Genomic DNA, 15,765 nt, shown 5'->3' with positions numbered 1-15,765 from the left:
GCTGAATTGATTTATTCTTGTGCCACGCTCAACCCCCAAACACAGCAGCAATACCCTACAGGGCAGAAGATGAGCCCAAGGACTGCAATTACCTTGTTCATGGACATGCCCCCTCCACTAGCACCCATTTCAAGCTTCAGCAATGGCACATCTGGCGACCTTCAATGAAAGGGTTACCCAGAGTCAATAAACAACCACTTGTACTTTGGAACTATTGACTGAGCTCCACCACCAGGACAATCTGTTAGCGAGTGGTTTGGGCAGTGGGAAGATGGCAAATATCCCCCTTGTACTCCTCATCTGGCTTCTGGGAGCTTGTCTTGGTGCCGAAAGTACAGGTGGGTTCCTTTCAAACCTATTGAGTGCTTCACTTTTGGGTGCAGGGGGTGTTGGCACAGTTTGTCACTGGATAGTGGGACAGCTTGTGTTGTCTCACGAGACAAGAGACTGGAGGGACTGCTGTGTTTCATAGTTCTTTCTTTAAAGCTCTGATTCTTTTCTTGGGGATGACATAATAGTTCTTATGTTGATCTTCCTCAGAAAGGGTCACAGGGATTATTTTATAAGAATAGGATTTTTCTCATATTTTTTTACAGTTTTTAAGCTGGATTCAGCCATTTTAGAAGGCACATGAAAGATTAAAAAGGGGAGAGCGTTGCTGGTGGAGTAACATCCCCAGCTCTGCGTGTGCCATCGCTTTGTCCTGGAGTACAAACAACTGCTTGCATCCATAAAACAGCCATTGGATTTGCCACTGTGAGAGCTGTTTAAAGCCAAACCCAGCGTGAATGTAACAAAGGCTGTGAGATGCAGCCAAAACTGTAGACAAGGTAGAGTAGTTGATGGATGTGGGCAATCACACATAGTAATGCAGGCTGTTGCTTGATTTATCTGTAGCAGCGACGTTTCCAGCAGAGGATGGTTCACACCCAGGGTGAATAATTGCTTAGTGCAAGGTCTTTCTTCTTTCATTAAAACATGGCAAAGAACAGGTTAAAAAAAGTGGTCTTTCCCCAAAATGTTGGCTTAGCAATGAAGAGTGAGCAGAGCCTCATGTTGGTACCATCACCCAGGTGAACCTGCTAGAAAATACCATACTCAGCTGTCAGGACAGGTCTGTCCCACAGCCCAGAACCTCACCACATTGTCTCAAATACTGGTTCAGAAGTTGCTCTGTTGTGTGTGGGTATATTCCTGGTGTGAGGATGGCTTCCAGCCGGGGTGAGTACAATGCTTGTGACCCCATGGGCCTGCAACCTTCAGTTCAAATCCAGTTTTGCTTGTAAAGCAGCATGTGGGGTCAGGAAGTGATGGAGAAAGCCTATAGAGATGTCAGAGGTGAAGCTGCTTTCATTAAGAGGAGTTCTCTTCATTAAACACGTTCATTGATGCCGATGCTTGGCACATCCCACTGGGAAGAGATGAAGGAGCAGGTCTAACGCAGCTCCTCAGTTCACACAGGGGGATGTGTGGCTGCTCTGAGCCCCTTCTCCAAGCTGGAGGCTGCAGCCCATGCCACGGGGAGAAGGGGACAGGTCTCCTTCAGCAAGGCTGTACCCCCTCGATGCCTCCATGCTCTCAGCCAGTCTTGGGGGTCTATATTCATGTAAGCCACAACACTGCACCTGGGAGGGGACCGGTCACCCCACAGGGGCTGCAGTGATTGAAACTAGCTTGGCTTCTTCAGAGGTCAGAGCTTTGCCCACCAATATCTGCTGTCAAACAACCACATTAAGGTCAGAATCTTAATGCAGTCCAGTTTTAACCAAAACCATACCAGCATGAGGAAGGCAGAGGTGCAAGCTTGCTGTATGAGGATTAAAAGCATTGCAAAAACTATTAGTTCAGTCTCTTGGAGAGAGATCTTTAGGTGATGGAGCTGGTTATGCCATCAGGGCAACGTGTAAATCACAGCAACCTGCTTGGGGGTCATCAGATCTCACCAAAATTGATCCTGTGTGGGTAGAGAGAGGCTGGGATCTGCCCTGGATCAAGAGAAGAAGCTGGTCACGAGAAGGAATGAGCCCTTGCCCCTCATAGTCCATGCTCTCCTTAACCCTCAGAGGAACCAGGCTCACCCACAGGTACCTGCACTCCTTCCAGCATAGGGCCCCCAGAGAAGGTTCCGTGTCCCGTGTAGCCACCAGCAGCTCCAAGACTTGCTGCTCTACCGTGCCATCTGGTGACAAAAAGGGACACGGCTGCGAGCACTAAGAGAGGTGGAGAGCCAAGAGAGGCTGGGGAGGCAAAGCAAGAAGTTGCTGTGAGTGAATGATGTCCATTTGAGAGCGGTGGGATGGGGGAAGAGCACTCAGCAGGGATGGAGGGCTTCAAGAGGTAGGTCAGGAAGAGCCCAGAGAAGATGCTGACCTTGCTGCTGATGGGGTGTGTGGCTGTGTCTGGAGAGCATTCATGGTATAGCACGATAATGGGACTGTGCATCCTTGTGCCCTTCACCAGGCAGCCACCATGGGAATGCTGGTGGCCACCATGGACATCCCATCTAGACTGGGGGTCCCTGCTGCCCAGCAGCCTGGCCAGCAAGTGGAAGGTGGATGCACAGCATCCCATTGACGTAACGTGGCCCAGCGGGTGAGGAAGGCTCATGTCACTCCTCCTGCCATCAAGAAACAGTGGTACCCAGGCACGTGAGGAGCACAGAGAGAAGAGAATGACCCTGGCTTCCAAATGGCCTTTCACAGCCAAAACAGGCAGAGAAAAAGCAGGACAATTTCTGTGTCCAAACAAGACCTTCCTAAACAGCAGCATGAAAAAGCCTATCATTTCACCCTCCCAAACAGATTATTCCAGTCTGCGCATCTGTGATAGGAGATACACCGTCTGCTTTAGGGTATATAAGCATCAAACGTCAGCACTCCCAATCACACCTTTACCATCAGCCATTTCTATCGACTGCTTTAACTCTTGGTTCTCCAGATTTGATCCTAAAGTTAAACACTAAAGAAACCTCACGTAGACGGTAACACCCCTGAATCATCCCCAGCCATGGGGCAACAAAGGGGTGAACACATGAAAAGGGCCTGCTTTTGGGGAGAACAAAGCCCTGACAGCCCATCCCTGCTGCATCACACAGTGCGTGCTCCTCTCTAGCCCCTATTTCTTTTCAAATCACAGTCTTCATCGATAACAAAGAGGCAAACTCGGTTCTGCAGAGGCAAAGGAGAGCCAATTCAAACAGACTGGAAGAGGTTATTCCCGGGAACCTCGAGAGAGAATGCATAGAGGAAAAATGCAGCTTTGAAGAAGCCCGGGAAGTGTTTGAGAACACAGAGAAAACAGTGAGTATCGCTGCTCCAGAATGGCAATACCCTGTTCCCTTCACCTCTATGGGCCTTTCAGGCAAGGAGAAGGAGTGAACAGCAAAGGGAAAACCTGCCAGGGCCAAGTGCAGATCAACTGTGGTTTATTCTCACTTGTGATCTATCAGTTGGGCTGGGAATTGCTTTAGAGGGATGTTGGTCACCACTGGGATCATGGAGGTAGCTGTTTTCCTGCAAGTCCTTTGCTTTAGAGTCATCCTTTTATGACTGCAGTGATCAGGAGCTAGAAATCAAAGGAAACTTTTCTTCTTTTCCCTTTCAGATGGAGTTTTGGAAAACATACATTGGTAAGAAAACATACATTGCTTTCTTCCTGCTCAAATGCATAATGTTCATCTCTCAGTGCTACCAGTGCACACAATACTTATGTTATCCTAGAGCTAGTCAGAGTCATGCACCCTAGATCCTGCAGGCAGCCATCTGTACACAACCCAAATACTTAACATTTTCTTTGTTCAAGCATGGGTTTTAGAACAAACGTCAGAGAATAAAACCAGTTCATACAGAGCACTGCATCTGTTGAGCCCGGGTCACACTCTCAGGCCTCTAGTTTCAGCTCTGCTATAGACTAAAAGAGGAGAGCAAAAATTGAGAGCCCTTCAGCAAACAGCAAACGCTGCTCTCAAGCAGAGCTCTCCAGATAAGGCACAGCACAGTGTGAATCCCTAGAAATGCCATATTAAATTGCAGCCTTAACGTGACCATAGCAAGCAGCTGTTTGCAATTCATACCAGCGCTCCCAAACCCTTGCTTCTCCATCATTTTCCTTCCACCATCTACATTTTCCTTTCAGCCTCCATCCCCTATGGCTCCTCAGTCCCTTACCAAAACGATTTCAATGCCCACTAAAACATCTGAAACTAATTCTAAGGATATTTCAATAAATGAACTGCTCTGTAGGTTGGCGAAGGGCCCAGAACATCTCACTAAAAAGCCTTAAATAATTCAGATTATTCAGTCCAGACTATACCATAAAAAAGTTACATTTGCGTTGTAGGATTGTCCTCTGAAAACCAGCTCAAATGAAGCTCAGCGCTGCATTTCCCTGCTCACTGTAACCAATTAGCTCTTCAGAAGCAATGAATGCCATATATAACACTATCACCCAGGTTCACTGTTCAGCTTACAAGCTGCTCTTCCCAACAGCAGCCTACAGGAGCTCACCCGTTGCACAGCACCAAGTGGTACCAAGCACTGATTGCCCCCACCAGGCAGCAACAGCAGCCACAATCCACATTGTATGTGCAACCTCCATCACCATGCCTTAGACAAGCTTGGAGCAACCTGCTCTAGTGGAAGGTGTCAAGGGGTTGGAACTGGAAGAGCTTTAAGGTCCCTTCCAAACCAGTTTGTGATTCCATGATTTTGTCCCTGTTTGTAACCTGCCTTCTGCATTCCACCCCACCCCTGGAAGCACCATTAACAGCCACAATTACTGGTGGGACACATCAAGACATCCCCCTTCCTCCTTGTCCTTGCATGACCATTTCAAAGCACACTTCCCTGTAATACAACATCACTGACTTCCTCTTCTGAAGTGTTAGATCACCAGGTTTGCAGTACAGGGTATTTTCATTGAAGCCTCAGCTTCTTAGCTGTAGGCAACTGTGAAAAGGGAAGCCCTGACATGTAAAGAGAAATCAAGACCAGTTAATAGTAGTGCAATGCTTAGAAAGGAAGAGCAGTGACAATCTCAATCCTAATACACAGAAAGGGCTCCAAACCCAAGTGGCCATGTCCAAACCTTCACAGAACAAGGACAGTAGTGTTAATAACTCGGATTAGGAAATCCTAACCACTCTTGAGGAAGCAAACCTTCTAACTTTGCCTAACTTAGCCAGGACATGAGGTCCTGTTGAGATGTTGCATGAGGGAGACTGAAGAATGCTGCTGATGCAAGCAGAATTCACCCACATGGGACAGGCTACAGGACCCTGGTTAAAGCACTGCTGATGATGCTACCCCAGTGCTGGTGTTGTCTGTTGTGCACTTGGGTATGGGATCTGACTTATTTTCCATTACCAACAAGGAAGGTGTGCAGTCCCTGCTTGTCTTCAAGAGAAGGCTTGCACAGAGCCATGCTCCAGTGCTTGGTCAGCACCAGCCATGGTGGATGGATGCTCATGTGTGTTAATTCTCTTTTCTTCTCTCCAAGATGGAGATCAGTGCGACCCCAACCCATGCAAAAATGGAGCTGTTTGCAAGGATGCAGTAAGTTCTTATGTGTGCTGGTGCCCAGCTGGGTATGAAGGCAGAAACTGTGAGATAGGTACGTACTGGGGGCTCATCCTGTGGTTGTTCTGCCCTATTTGAAATCCCATCGGATCAAAGTGGACATAGAGTTTTATCCTACTAAAGGGCTGTTTTAGACACATTCATATTCCTGTAGGGCACTGCATGAATGTGCCATTTCAGCCTGTTGGCAATGGAATTAGGGGTGAACATGCTTGGGGATCCAGGAGACTGTCCTCTCCTGCCCTTGGTGAAGCCTCCACTGAGCACTGAGATGCCTGCTCTTACGCAGGGGTCAGCAGAGACTCAGGCTCAAGGTGTTTTGTTCAGCACACTGTGGGCTGCCAGCACAAACGTTGACACAGACACCTTTCTTTATCTCCCCAGCACAAGCCCTTCTGAGGCTGCTCATCAATCAGGAACGATGTGCTCACCCACTGGAAGCAACAGCTTTCCATTAACCCCAGCAGGGGCCCATCCTCTCCCTCCTTCTCCCCATTTGGGCAGCAGGGCAGGATTACTGCAACCTCCTCTCAATAGCACTCAGCTAAATTCCTAATGATAATTATCACCAGCAACCTTGACTCTGAAGGCAAACAAAAGGCAAATATTTTTCCTGATGGGTTGAGGAGTTTATGAAACCCAAAGAGCTGATAATTTAAGCAAGAGGGATATTCAGCTCTTATATTTATAATATAATCAGGGCTGTGCCACTCGCATAATGTGCTAGACTCGCTGCACTAATAAAAGATTCTCTTTCTAGTTGTGTTGCTGCTCTGGCAAGAGAGGAGAGTACGTTGAAAAGAGCATTTCAAAGCCTCATTGAATTTAAATAGTCTTATTGCAGATTTCTGGTGGAAGTGAGACAGGGACAGAAATAGAGCTAGAAGTGAGGCGTGAAGAGGAGCCCTGTAAAAATAGTAAATGATGGCATGAAAATGGCTACAGGAGGGGAGGTGTCCTTGAGGAAGTAGGAGTGGAGTTAATCTGCTGTGAAGTGACTAGAAAACTCACTGAGAATTAAAAGGGTGTTTGTGGATTAGTGGTTTCCCACCTGCAAGAGATGGGGTTCCCACCACAGAGTGCAAGTGGGGTGGGAGAAGACACAGGCAAGCATTGGGAATCTCTGTGCCTAGGGTTGGGACCCGTTTCATCAAGCATCCTGCTGAAATGAGTCTTCCACGTCAAGCTGTGATGATTGATGGCTATGTCAGGAAGAACATATGGCTTTGCCTGAGGTTTTAAATACAGAGCCCAGCGATAACCCCAGGACAAAGCCCTTCTTGGGGTCAGGGTTTGCTCCCATTCGACACACGATGTTCTCCGCTAGCATCCTGCATTGCCTAAGCACGGGGTGGGGGAAAGAGCAGCACCACGCTGGGGAAATCACGTGGCTCCTGACCAAATATTTGCAGGAGGCCTTTGTGGTCAGGCTGCCAAACCTCAGGCAGCAGCAGGAGGCTGTGCCAGGGCGCAGCGGGACCAATCTCAGGGCCATTCCTCAACCTCCCATCTCAAAGAGGTGCCCATCATGGGCAAGGATGTGATTCAGATGGAGGACACTCTCCTTGCAAACCAGCATCTGTTTTCCATAGCCTGGAACAACCAGGGTGGGTTATAGGGTGAATCCAAAGGCCCAAGTCCCAATAAACCTCTGAGCAGTCGCATTTCAAGAGAGCTTTCTCAGTTTTGTTTCTATTTCTTTCAGACTTCACTTGTGCCATTAAAAACGGAGGCTGCAAGCACTTCTGCAGGCATGACCCTCCACAGAAGGTTGTGTGTTCCTGTGCTGCTGGCTACAGACTTCATGAAGATGGAAAGTCCTGTGAACCTACAGGTTAATTTCTAAGTGCTTTTAAGAGATTTGGGTGAAAGTTTCCGCAATCCTGTCCTGGATTTAGATGCATGAATCTCATAGAGATGCAATAACCTGTTGGAAACCAGCCTTGTTTTCCTGCTTAGCCAATGTAAAGAGCCTGACCCTGCACTTTCCCAAAGGCAGATGTGGGGTCAGGCTTGAAGGATGCAATTTAAACAGCCTTTTTTTAGCCTAGGTGGGTGGAAAAGGAGGGTAGTTGTCCAGGAATTTGTTCACAAAGCAAATGCTACTTTCAGATGGCTTCTCACACAGGTACCTCTCTCACTTGCATCTTGTCTTTCTAGATATGGATCAGTAGGTTTCTGGAAGCAGAAATGTGTTGTTCAGCCACACCAGCCTATACGCTGGTGTCTGTCCATCCATCCATCCATCCATCCATCCATCCATCCATCCATCCATCCATCACTCACTCCCTCCCTCCCATGTTCTTCCAACAGGAGCTACTATTCAGTTACTGATCCTACACTGAGGATGCTGTAGGCTTTTTCAGAACAAAGGACAATCTTTCTTACAGTAAATCCTCCTGGAAGTTCATTTCCTGGCTGGACATCGTGCAGTGTCTTATAATTGGGTGGAAAAAAGTGAAGCTTTAAGGTAGTGCTGTCCTCCTAACAGTGCGCACCTTCACACAAAGACCCTCAACAACTCAGTGGTTTAGCTGTGGTATTGAGTGGGGTGGAGGGGAAATGCATTGCTTGAGGTTGCAACTTCATAAAGGGCTAAAGAATAGCTGGTTCTTATTATATTCCCCAACACCACCCAGCTCGCAGGCTGTTACAACATCTCTTAAGTACACCAACACGTGCAATCCCAACCCACCACAACACAGCAAGTTAACTGGGCAGGAAGCACACCTTGCAGAGGAAAAAATAGATGGAGTAGAGAAATATTTTGTCATCTAAGGTCAATCTAACACTTGATGCTGTTTGATTTCTAACACCCAAGTGTAACAGATTTACACACCTAAGCAAGCACAGATAAGTTAGTTTCTGAAGGTCTGCTAGCTACAGGAACACTCTGAGCTCCTACAGCACTGACTTTCAGCGGTCAGTGTAGGAAGTATCTTAGACTGGGAGGCCTTCTGTCGATAGACATCATTAGAGCTCAGGCCTGTGTTGCCCAACACACTGTATCACTTTCAGTGGACCAGAAAGTTTCACTGTTAGCAATAAGATCATCTTTCAGGTTGGGTAATTGCCCTTCCTGCAAAAGCTTAGCTTTGGTTGGCTGTGAAACCTTCATTTCCCAGCCTAAATCACACAGGTAACACTTTCCATCACTCAACACTGACTGAAGCCCTACTCCTAAAGCAACCTGTTTAAAAGAAGCCTGAAATCTCAGCAGGCCACACTTACATCTGATTTTACACTAATGCTTGTTTGCACGGTGCTGTCGAAAGCTTTGCAGATGAAAGACAGTGCCTGATGCTATTTACTATTTTGACTGCCACTATCAGCAGGAACTCGGCACACGCTGCGTAGGAGAGAAATGGGAAGAGCTCATCTAAAATGAAGCTACAGATATGAGATCTTCATTAACAGAGAAAAGCTACAACTCTATAAAGAGTTTATTAATGTTTTCCTCACCTTGTTGCCAAGTGGGATTATCTGTACAATTGGCAGATATGAGTATTTCCTGCCCTCTCCCAGCTGCACTTCTATTGTACTGGAATTACTGGCTATAGAAATGTCAGCCAAACACCCAGCTGCCTACCCCAGCAAGAATCCCTGGTATGCACCTCAGCATCCCATGGGATAAGGGCACAGCTGCACTGTCCCATCAGACATGAGCTCTTGCAAGCTTTCTCCTTTCTCAGAGCTGTTCAGATGTCATTTCTACAGGCCAGAAACAATGCGGGTTTTGCTATTCTATGCAAGGGAGTTGGAACTTGGTGATCTTAAGGTCCTTTCCAACCCTAAATATTCTATGATTCTGTGATTCTCATATATAACCTGCACTGCGGCTCAAAGGCACAGGCATCTATTAGCAGGGAGAGCACGCAGTCAGGCCACAGCCTGTGTCAGTCCTAAAAGAGGGTGCTGAGATGAGGCAGCATTTACCTCCTCACCTACTCCTCTGATGGCTGTAATTCTCAGTGTGACACACAGCCAGTCCTAACTATGCCCATTTCTCTCCCAGTGCCATACCCCTGTGGGAAGATCACGGCTCCTGAAGCCAAGAGCAAGCTCACCCGTGCCATAAACACCTTTGAGCACTGGAATGTCACCACCGATGAGCAGGATGATGCTCCTGATGAGGGGCTCGACAACGTCACGGAGACCAGCACGGCCGCCACCACGAAAATCACACCCATAGTCAAAACAGGCACCCGGGTTGTTGGTGGGTCTGACAGCATGAGAGGAGAGGTGCCCTGGCAGGTACTGCCTGTTTCTGCAGCTCCAGCAATCACTGCCTATTCATTCCCTTCTGAATGCAGGCTCATCTCACTTCTATATATCCAAAACCTATCTCTGAGGTTAGTGTATCAATGGATCCCAAGGCTAACAGGAGCACAGCTTCTTTCTGTATACAGCTTTATGCCACAGCAACAAAGCTTACCTGGCTGAGAGTCTGACTGACAAAAAAGCTGGAAGTCAGAGCTACAGCAGCTTTATCTGGCTGGGCACAAAGGGTGCAGTTTTGAGCTATAGCAACAGATTGCCCAGCAGTCCATGAATTTACTAAGATTAAGCTGAAGGCTGAGTGAGGGGAGCTTTGCAAGGAGCAGCGCAGCTCCATCAGTTTCAACAGATCCTTGATCATTTATACCAGCAAAGGATCTGTCCTTGTATGACATCAGCCGAGCCCACCGGCTCCTTCTTTATCCAGCTTGTGACACCCTAGTCCTCTCTACCTCATCAAAGTGCCATCACAGCAAGGGGAGGGCTGCAAAGAAACCTCCAAGCCACCACTCTGCAAAGGCCTTTTAATTGCTGTCACAAGGAAAGTTAGCTCCTAGCTTGGACCTTTCTCAAAGCATTGACCACCCTCTGTGACAGCACAGGGCAGGAAGTCACAGGGACACTCCAACAAGCAGCATCTCTGTCAGCACTAGGTCTGTGCAACCTAACCACAGCCTATCCTACAGCCAGACAAAATCTCTGCTCCCCACTCTCTTTCCCCACTGATTCACACGAACCCTCGGGTGCGATTTCCCTCTGTTCCCACAGGTCCATCTGGTGGACAGCGAAGGTGTGGGCTTCTGCGGTGGATCCATCATCAACGAGAAATGGGTGGTGACAGCGGCACATTGCCTGCAGCCAGGGGACAATGTCACTGCCGTGGCAGGTGAGCACCCAGCACAGGCGAGGGATGGGGCACTTGCACTGGCACAAGACGCTGCACAGAACCCTTGTGGAAGGCCAGGGATTTCAGTTAAGATGCTGCTCCATGAGCACGGGATAGAAGAAGCATTCCCCTACTCCATCCTTTGCCTCTCCATTCCCATCCCTGAAGCACATTCTCAGGTCCCCCGCAATAGTAAGCAGACACAGCATAGGAAAAGCCTTCTGAAAGTCTCCCCCCACATCATTCTCGCACCCTCACTGCAGAAGCACAGCCTGGGAGGCAGCTGACATCCACAGTGTGCTGCAAACCCTGCTCCCAGAGCACCCATCATCAGCACCAGCCACCACCCCGCATCACCCCAGCACAGAAAGCAGCCTCACCTCTCCTGATGGGCTCCCTGCTGCTCCTCGCAGGCAGACGCAGCAGGCAGAGGACACTGCCGGGGCCAGGAGTGCTGCAGATGCTCTTCAGAGGCCATGGTCTGCTCTGGAGCTGACAGCAAAGCATGTGGGAACACCGCAGCAGGGGTGAAACGCACCCTGAGCCTCGTGGGCTGCGAGGAAAGGAGTGGGAAAAGTCCTCCTTTCCTACAAGTCCTACGTGAGCAGGAGGGGAGGTAACAGGCTGCCGGCAACTCAATCACAGGAGCCCGAAGCTGCCTGCAGCACCCTGCAATCACAGGCAGCTGAGCCTCGCGCAGGGACCCAGGGGCACCTGTGAGCATCAGGAGGCTCTTTGTAGCCTCCTACACCCATTCTATCCCATGGTGGTGTGGGTTTGGAGCAGGGAAGGTCAGGTTTATTTTCAATAAGAAATGGTTTATTTTAAGCAAAGGGGTTTAATTGTAGAGGTTTCCCCCCTTTGATGCAAGGGCAACATCCCCTTACATCTCTTTGAGGGGGCTAAGCCACCAAAACACCCACATTGCTGCTAACCTTGGCCAAAGCATCTGGGCCTTTGGCACTTGATGGGCTGGTGTGTGCCTGGTGGCACAGCCGGGGGTTCAGGTCCTGCTGGCTGCAGGGACTCAGGAGCTGCTACTGTGGGAGAACCTCCAGTGCCCCTTGACAAGGAGCAAGCAGCTTGGCCTCAGCACAGCCCGAGGGCTGGGGCGGGCAGAGCTCACTCCTTTACAACCACCCATTGGGATGGCATCTTCAGGCCACGGTCGCTGGTCCAGCCGTGGAGGGCTCCATCCCAAGCCAACGCTTGTCTCTGCAGGTGAATACAACACCAACGAGGATGACCACACGGAGCAGCGGCGCCAAGTGGTGAAGATCCTCCCACACCCCACGTACGATGCCAGGATCAACAAGCACCACAACGACATCGCCCTCCTGGAGCTGGATCAGCCGCTCGTCTTCACCAGCTACGTGACGCCCATCTGCACGGGCAGCCGGGAGTTCACCAACGCGCTGCTGAAGCACGGCATGGGCACGGTGAGCGGCTGGGGCAGCACCCTCTTCCGCGGCCGCCCCTCCACCGTGCTGCAGGTCCTCAAGGTGCCCTTTGTGGACCGGCCGACCTGCCTCAAGAGCACGGCCACCACCATCCTGCAGAACATGTTCTGTGCCGGCTTCCCGGCCGGGGGCAGCGATACCTGCGGGGGGGACAGCGGAGGGCCCTACACCACTGAGATCGAGGGTACCTGGTTCCTCACGGGCATCACGAGCTGGGGCGAGGAGTGTGCCAAGCCGGGGAAGTACGGCATCTACACCAGGGTCTCCAAGTACCTGAAGTGGATAAAGGAAACGACGAGGCTTACCTAACCCAGTGCTGGGAATGGACTGGTTACGTGGAGAGAGACGTGTGTGTCAGACATCACTGCGTTATAATAAACTTCTCTGAGTGAACTGATTTCCGCTCTTGGAAGGTGAAAGTTGAGAGGACGCGGTGGAAATGTGGTAATGAGGAAATAAAAAGGCCTTTTAATTACCCATGGCTGCATTCCTGAACACACCGGCACTGCTGAGTGGTGTAAACCCCCAAATCCCAAATGCAGAGGCTGGTGGGGATGAGCTGGGGCACGGCTCACCCATGCCCTGCGCCATTGTGCCACCAGCATTGCCCATGGCTGCTATACCACAGGCAAAGGGAACCTATCTCTGTAGGAGATGAACACACAAAGCATTGTACCTGCAGCACTCTTGGCCAGATGTTTTCACATGAACAAAGCCAAGATGGCTCACAGGCAGCAAGAAATGCTCCTCCTGCTTTAGGATGGCATAAAACTGGCTGTATCAATGACCTAAAACCTGTATAAAACTCATCTAAAGGCAGTGGCCTGCTTTATGCTAATGATTTCTGCTAAGCCTTGTTAGGATTATGAAGAGAACTGCTTAGTGCTCATTACCTGCCTTGATCTCCAGATTAATCATGTTAAGAGGCTGCAGCCATAGATGCTGCTTGTGCTGATGGAGACAGTGCACTGCCCTCCCCATGGAGCTTGTGGGATGCCCCCTGGGTGCAGACAGTGTGGGACACCCCAGTCTGAGCAGAGACCTTGCTTGGAGGTGCCTGCCCTCTGCCTGGGGTGGGCAATGGCACTGACACACATGGAGAGGAACGTGGCATCCCATGGAAAGGCTATGATGGGCAGAGGTCCTCAAATGGGCTTAGCTCAAGGGGAGGGAGCAATGCCAGAGGAATGGAGGTTACCTCTGATCAGTGCTGGTTCATCTCGTATCTCCTTCCATGGAAAACTGCAGGGGTGCACAGGGAAAAGCACTGCCTAGTGGAACCACATCACGGTGCCCAGCATGGATGCGCAGCTCCGCACAGGCTTCACTTCATTGCAGCCACCACGCACAGGACCAGGCCATGTCTCCAGAGGCAGAGCCCCATTGACAGGGGTCTCCCCCCTCCCACCGGGTGAGATGTGTCCCCCACACCACCTCCAACAGGGCTGCTGCTGCCCCTATAGCCCAAATGTACCCCACCATGAGCATGGCCCCATGGTCCCCAGCCTGGACCAGTGCTGGGATGCAGGATTGTGATGGAGAACCCCTGAGGCAGGGTGGGATACCAATAGCTGCTATTTCAGCTGCTGGTATGAGCACTAAGGTGCTCTCCCAATTTCATTGCCACTACATCCAGCAGGAAGCTAATCGGATCATTCCCCACTGCTTATTTTAAAACCAAAATGCATGTAAGGAGGTTCTATTTGTTCCAAAGAAACTAAATAAAACCAATATTGTGAGAATTACCTTTTTCCCCTCAAATTCCATGGCAGAGGTTCTATTGGGACAGAATTGCATATTCCCAGATGAATTTATTTAACAAGTTTTTAATCTTTAAATATAGATTTAACACATTTTTTACAGGTACATATACAATATAGTTCATTTCAACTTGCAGTCAGAGAAAACTCTCCACTGTGATTTACCCCTATACATGAAGAGCCTACTTCAACAGCATACTTAAAGTAAGATACCATGTCGTGTGCAAAGTTTCAAATGTTAAAAACCTCAGACTGTACAATCAGATTGGCAGAACTGATCAACCTCATAAATTAGGAAAAGCTCAGATTTAAAACTATGGAAGACAAAAAAGGTTAAAACCATCAAATATGCAATGTGTGCTATGTTTGAGACAAGTATTTACAGTTGTACCTCAAAACCTGTACTCTTACCACAAGAATCCTTACCACTAATAACAGCCCCAAGAGTCATTGCAGACACTCCTGGTTTTCCACCTAACAAGTGCATTGTGATCAGTGTTGACGTGGATGGAAACAACCATCAGTGACTTCAAACCCCTCTTCTGTGGTTGCCAGTGGCTGAAGAACACTGGGATCTTCCCAGTTCCTGCTCAGTCCATACTCAGCTGGTCACATCTATGAGGGTGTATGGGGGTTACCCACAACACTGGCCACCCAAACTGGAACCAGCCCACCGCTGAGTGCCAGCGTGGTGGGGAACCCCCCGGGCATCCACAGCCATCAAGTGGGTCAGTGATTCCCCCGTACAAAAATGGTCACCAAATAACCCAACCCCAATGTGTTTGAACTTCACAGCGTGGGACTGCGTCTAAGAACCCCTGGATCACAAATCAGAGTCAGATCATCAAGGTCCCCTCCTTCAGTCCATGGTATAAAGTGTTTCATTTTGACGGGACGGAGCAAATTCACTACCACATGCAAACTATTAACCCTGCTCTCGACACAGTCAGATGCTCTTTGCACACATCTGCTTAAAAGTCAAACCACCTGTACCTATGTTCTACAAAAGCAAAACTAGACAAAGAAACACCAACTTAAATGGTGAGTGTTCAATATGCTGTTTTCTTTCTCGAAAGTTCAATAGATACGTTATTGTTAAAGATGCTGAAAAGCACAGTCTTAATCACAAGAACATCCTTAGTGCAAACATGGACATTTAACTTGGATTTATGGCACGTGTTCCAAAAGTACATACATTTAATGTAAACTTCAACACTTGCTCAATACAGGTTTCAGCCTCGGGACGCTTTGGGACCCTAAGTGATTGGTGACAACCCTGAGTTGTCAGTTTGACCTGATCCAAACCTCACTGAAATCAAGGGGGCTGACTGCAAGGGGCTGGAGTCAGGCCCTAAGTGCAAAAAGAGGATCTTGAGTGTTATTGCATCTTCACGTGTGAGTCAGCCAGATGATGCTCTTACAGAACATTACATTCACATAGCTAAGAAAAACCCAGCCATAAAAATTGATTCAACAGGACACAGAGCTGCTTTGTTTGCTTTTTTTTTGGTGGTGATGGGTTTTTGGTTTACCAGACCTCAACTCTTTTATTTGCAACTTCAACAGCGGTCAGCTAATATACAGAGGTAAAGCCTTCAACCTGTAGAGGAAATTTCAAGCATCTAAACAAAGTGTCAGGAAACTGTAGTGTACTTTTCTGATGAAACGTGATGAATGCCATGGAAAAACAGCAGGTAAAATGAACAAAATACTGTACTTTCCAGAGGAGAGGAAAGAACAAAGGGATAGAGCAGAAATGGCTTCCTTGATGACTATGAGAAGCTGCTTAGGACCCCGGTCCCGTT

The 15,765-nt window shown here is 48.9% G+C and overlaps 1 protein-coding gene across 1 annotated transcript; it reads left to right on the top strand.

Moving 5' to 3' along the window:
• Nucleotides 1–271: 271 nt before the first annotated feature.
• Nucleotides 272–12,509, top strand: F9 (coagulation factor IX; the record flags this gene model as incomplete). The annotated part of the gene is made up of 8 exons (XM_080624860.1): nt 272–338; nt 3,136–3,299; nt 3,604–3,628; nt 5,497–5,610; nt 7,282–7,410; nt 9,592–9,830; nt 10,623–10,740; nt 11,962–12,509. 8 exons carry the CDS (start codon nt 272–274, stop codon nt 12,507–12,509), a joined length of 1,404 nt encoding a protein of 467 aa, XP_080480986.1.
• Nucleotides 12,510–15,765: the final 3,256 nt, after the last annotated feature.

Source organism: Psittacula echo (genome assembly GCF_963264785.1).
Source record: "Psittacula echo genome assembly, chromosome: 8".
Taxonomy (NCBI): domain Eukaryota; kingdom Metazoa; phylum Chordata; class Aves; order Psittaciformes; family Psittacidae; genus Psittacula; species Psittacula echo.
Note: the sequence above shows the minus strand (reverse complement) of the source record. Positions and strands in the feature narration are given on the sequence as shown.